The sequence below is a fragment of the Merops nubicus genome, unplaced genomic scaffold (genome assembly GCF_000691845.1).
Source record: "Merops nubicus isolate BGI_N331 unplaced genomic scaffold, ASM69184v1 scaffold6669, whole genome shotgun sequence".
Taxonomy (NCBI): domain Eukaryota; kingdom Metazoa; phylum Chordata; class Aves; order Coraciiformes; family Meropidae; genus Merops; species Merops nubicus.
Genome location: NW_008630079.1, coordinates 3,194 through 8,806, shown reverse-complemented (window position 1 = coordinate 8,806; position 5,613 = coordinate 3,194). Strand labels below are relative to the sequence as shown.

General features: G+C 44.8%; 1 protein-coding gene across 1 annotated transcript in view; it reads right to left on the bottom strand.

The window, feature by feature from the left end:
• The window catches only part of MTTP (microsomal triglyceride transfer protein), a 28,539-nt gene extending 23,537 nt beyond the window's left edge, over positions 1-5,002 (bottom strand). The window contains exon 1 of the mRNA XM_008947142.1: positions 4,888-5,002. Coding sequence (XP_008945390.1) covers positions 4,888-4,948 — 61 coding nt within the window. The 5' untranslated portion in view covers positions 4,949-5,002. The remainder of the gene's footprint in view (positions 1-4,887) is intronic.
• Between the last annotated feature and the right edge of the window lie 611 nt (positions 5,003-5,613).

Here is a 5,613-nt window from a genome sequence, read left to right as displayed (position 1 = left end):
TTAACTGGCGGGTCTGGCGTTTTCCCATACCAACTATGGGCAACCTCGGGTCTCTGTTTATACCACCTGTTGTGGGCCGAGTCACATCTTTTGTGGGATCGTTGGGGGTGGTGTCATTTAGTACCAGCTGATTGACCTGTTTGTACCCCCGGCAGTCATTCACGTCACGATGTTTCTGATTACATTACAGTCTGTGTATTGGTTCATCTTTCTGCTGGCTGTATCATTCTTGTTGGGCCCAGTCATTGGCAGAACAAACTTGCATACCGAATCATAGAATTATAGAATGAATGTCTGGGCTGGAAGAGACTTCCAAAGGTCATCTAGTCTAACCCCACCGCCATAAGCAGGGACATCTCTAACTAGATCAAGCTGCTCAAAGCCTCATCTAGCCTGACCTTGAATGTCCCCAGAGATGGGGCCTCCACCACCTCTCTGCGGAACCTCTTCCAGTGATCTATCCCCCTCATATTGAAGAACTTTTTCATAACGTCTAACCTAAATCTACCCTTTTCTAGCTTAAAGCCATTACACCTCATCCTGTCACTACAAACCCTTGTGAATAGTCCCTTCCCTGCTCTCTTGTAGGCCCCTTTCAGGTACTGGAAGGTTGCTATAAGGTACCCCCAGAGCCTCCTCTTCTCCAGGCTGAACAACCCCAACTCCCTCAGCCTGTCTTCATAAGAGAGGTGCTCCAGCCCTCTGATCATTTTTGTTCCAAAAGCTCCACATCCTTCTTGTGCTGGGGGCTCCAGAGCTGGACACAGGACTCCAGGTGAGGTCTCACCAGGGCAGAGAAGAGCAGGAGGATCACCTCTCTCCATCTGCTGGCCATGTTTTTGTTGATGCAGCCCAGGATTTGATTGGCATTCTGGGCTGCCGCTGCACAGTGGTGGCTCATTCCATTTTATGGTGCCATTCCATTTGCATTAACAACAGCTCAGATAGACTGTTCCCTAGGGATTCAGCTGCACTCTTGTTAATGCAAATGAAATCTGTATTATACAAATTACTTGTATTTTCCTTTATAAAACTATTTACTACTGCACCCTTTCCCATCTTCTCTTTTTTTTTTCTCTTGTGCACACCCACGCAGGGAATGTGTGCCACCAGTGTCGTAATTCTCTACCCAACTTCACACACAGGAATTTATACCATGTCCCTGAAATCTCTGGCTAAGGAAAATCAGTTTCTTTTTTAATAGCCTTTAAATGTTTTGTCATGGAGGGTATACATAACATCCCTTTTCACCGCTTTCAAGGGCCTCCCTTCTCTGGTGTGGATGGCTACAAAGGTCTCTTCCACACAAGAAAAACTGATGAAGTCAGTGATCAAATGGAAGGGAAGGGAGGAGAAGCTATCTGCACACAAAGTGCTCTTAGATCTGCAAAGCAAATACACATACAGTGACCTTAGGTGCTATCTGTAAGCAGCAAGGCACTAGCCTCTCAGACCTGAGTTACTGCACTATTAAATCCACTGTGAATTTCTTCCTGGAGTTCAGGAGGTACAGAGCAGAAACAACAACTTCACAATAAAGTTAAGCAATAAAGAAATAAAGAAAATTAAGAAATAAAGAAAAGCAAGATGCTGTCCTCAGGGAGATGCATCCCAAGTGCAAGGAAAAGAGGAAAAGAAAAAAAAAAAGAAAAATCTATCAAAACACCTTAGACAAATTCTTAAGCACGCTGTAATGTAATCAGTGTGTCCAAAGTCCCTTGCAGAGAATCAACAGGCTATCTTGGTTTATTTCAGGTCCCTCAGTGTTTTATTTGACTATGCTAAATAAATCTCAAATCAACGCATTCGTAAAAACGAAAACCAGTTAGGTAGGTGCTCGGTGCAGGTCCATCAGGGCTGGACAGATACATTCTGCAGTGCTCAAAGAGCCCTAAACCCCCTTTTTTTAAGGTTTTTGCTGCTTCCTTCCCCTGTTCATTCAGGTGCCATAGGTCAGTAGATTAAGGTCAGCTTCAAAGAATAAAAATTACAACCTGATAAAAATTACAACCACACCAAGATTCATCTGCAAGTTTTGTAAATTGGAAAATCTGCAAAGAACTAAACTGACTTATGATTTATGCCAGCTGGAATTGTGGCACAGCAAATTTGGTAATCACAGGGGAGCAGCCTGCAAGTGAGAGCTCAAAAGATGTAACTATTGCTTGTTTGGTTGTTTGTTTTTTTTTTTTTTATAGGGAGGCTGAAGCATTAATGCTGGCACAACAAGGCTCTTCTGGTTTTGCCTGTCTTGTGTGTCTGCTTCAAAATAAAGTCACTAAGAGGCATAAACCCCTTCCTTCAGGTTTGCTCTGAATTTCCTAGCCTCCTCCCCTATCCCTCTCACTGCTATCAGCTTTGAAGCTATACTGCCTGCCCAGAGATGGCTGTGACTTTCAGGGACACCCCCGGTTCCTTGCAGTACCTCAGAGCTGTTTGCTTCCTGGTTCATAAGGTCCTTCATTTGCACCAGAAAGGGTACTGCTAATGATTTACTATCAGCTGAGATTTTAGGAAAGACACCCACTAGGTGCTTTCTAAACACAGAGGATGATAGTCCTATCTAAAGATCTTCCTCCCTTTTAGCATTTGCTTGTCCCCACATAAAAAAGAGCTGTTCCCTCATGAAGAAAACAAATGATGCAGCAGCTTCTTGCAAGTGTCATGGAAGAGATGAATAATTGCAAAGCATTTCTGGGAGCTAGAAGCATATTAGGTTCTGAAAGCTTTCACTATTTCATAGGTGGAAAACACTGCAGGAGCCAGTGCAGAAGAAGCCTTTAGTTGGAAAACTGCTGTCACTAATGGAAAGGGGTGATTCAGCAGTGGACCATGGTAAGAGAAGCAGTAGGATGAGACAGTGTTGAAGGCCGTCCCAAGGAGTTAGCACGTACACCCGGGCAAACGGGGCAGCCAAAAGAGATAACTGGATAGCATGGTTAGTGTGAGAGGCAAGGGGGACATTGGTGGCTGAGGGGCAGAGACACAGTGTCACTGCCCAGAACCAGTATTCGAAACAGCAAAATTAAGTTTTCATGCCATCTTTCCTGAAGAAAACACTGGTACCTGTGCCTTTCTGATAGAAACTTTTCTTAAAAGAAAACCCTGCTTTTAGAAGCTCCTTCCTTTGCATTCAGCACAGCACTGGGATCCTGGCTGCCAGCACAGCCATTGCCATTTCAGCTCATGGCAAATGTCCCACTGACTGAGAAGGGAGAAATGGACCTAAAGACTGCAATTGGCCTTGGTCTCTTAGGGTCAGAAGTGCCTGCTTTCAAGGTGGAGTGCATAACACATGGTTTGACTAGTAATGTTAAGTGTCTGTCGTTAAGGGTAACATGCCAAGTCTATAATTAAATCATGATACTGTATAATACAGAAGGTTACACTGCATGAGTAGGGACAGCTGTCAAGTCCTGTGCCTTTTATTAATACATATGGCATGCATAGCATGTGCATCTCTAACTACTTGCTGGCTTTACCTTCATAAATTATATTTGCCACTGTTTCTGATACCAGATAGCTTTAAAAAGCAAAACCCATCCACTTCTTTTAAAATATTTTTCAAGCAGAACTCCACTAAGAAAGTCTCATGTGTGATGATCTAGCTAACTTAAAAGAAAAGAATATTCCTTCAGTATTTCCAAAAGGCAGCATGGCCTGGGGCAAAGGTAGAACGCTCATCCTAAACCCGGTTCTGTCACTGAGGCACTAAGTGGCCTTTGGGCCAGTAATTTAGCCCCAGATCTCTGCATGAGAGAGGCGAGACCTGAGAGAGCTGAAGGGGAGGACTAATTAATGAGAAAATGCTTGCTCAGTACCCTGGGGATGTAAAATGACAAGCAAATATTACATCAAGAAGAAGCTTAGTTTAATTGATAAGCTTTGCTTTATTGATTAAGGAGAAGCTGAGAAGAGCAAATACCAGAAATGTGGCACACTGGTATCTAGCCATAAATGTTACTTGGGAGTCCCATGAAATACACCCATGGGTAGAGGAATTACCTGCAAACTTCTCTGCTTTATAAGTCCTGTCCTAAGGGGGCACTGAGACAGGGAGGAAGGTATCTGCTCTGTGCTTTCACAGATACAGCGCCCTGGATCTTCTGCAGGGAGCCGGAGGAGACAGTTCTGAAAGCACCTCTACAGCTTTTTTAACAGTTTAACCTAGGATGGTGTGCCCCTCATCATGATGAGGACATCCTCATTAAACTAAAAAGTAGGTGTCCGCTCATGTTTTAAGGTTGCTGCTCCTCTAAAATTAATGTCAGGTTGCACGTGAAGAGGCACTACTAAAGACACCTTTCCTCACTTCATACACTGGCACTGCTGAAATGGGCAGTCTCCAGATTTCATACCCTTGGTCTTTGCCAGGACACCTGAGTAAAACCCTGCTCCCAGGCCTTGTGCAGACATCCAGGTTTTCATGACTTATTGCAGAGCAAGCTCCCCATTAAATTAACGGGATGCTTGTCACTGACTTCAGTGGTAGCCGAGTCAACTGCTCAGAAGCTCAAACCTGGGGAGCCCTGAGCACTTCCTGGCTCTGCTCCACCAGAGCACTTCTGTGTGTTTAACTTGAGAGCATGTGAATAGCCTCTTTCAAGTCAGTGGCCCCACATCAAGCAAGGTCAAGATCCCCAGTCTCCTGGCTCACACCACTGGCACTGTGTATCTGAAAACATTGCCTCCTCCACCCCCTCTGATGATGTGAACGCCACGAGTGCTTAAAACTTTGTCATTACTAAATGCATTTTCTATTACTCAAGGACAGACGAGTGACGATAGACAGAAGGTGATAACTTTTGATGCAAAACAGATCTGCATACACACGCTGGTTATGCCTTTGCTGAGCTAAAAGCTGAACCAAGCCTGGTACAGACCTACCTTTAACGGAGGCGGAGTAGGTGGAAATGATACAAAGGAACAGCACGGTAAGAAGAATCATGCTGGACTCCCTGGAGCTCCTGACTGCAGCATCAAGTGTGAGAGCTTCCAAGAAGTGAGCTGCTGAGCGTGGAGGGGCGCTTGCAGGGAGAGACGCTGGGTCAGCCACACTGTTTATCTAGAGGTAGTAAAGGTCAGATTCCAAATTCCACACTCAGGTACTAAGTTCATAAAGGGACTTCCAGTTAATTATTAAGGACTAAGGTAACTGGTGGTTTCTACCCCATTTTATCGATCACCTAAGCTTTCATTTTTTAATATTGAGCCCACACAGCCACATTTCTGAGCCGGGGAGCCCACCTCCAGTCCTGGCAGGACCAGGAGACACTGCCATTCCTCTTCCATCTGAATGAAAGGGTGTTTTGGTCTGTTTGCTGCCAGGGCCCAGATCCTGATCACTGTCTCCACTGTCTTGTATCAACTCTGTGAGCAACCCCAGAGGCAGATGCTTTTTAAGGGTCTTCCTGTAAACAGAAATACGTAGGATTTATCAGTGCGATCCCAAAAGGGATGTTACTTTGCTATGGAGACTCAGACGTGATGTCAGTTCCTGCTATATTGTATCATACCAAACAATTCTCTGTGTTTCAGCAGCCTCAGTCTCCATCTTACATCATTGCAGTGGCAGAGTTTAGAGGCTGAGAAGATGAGATAAACCAGCCGTTC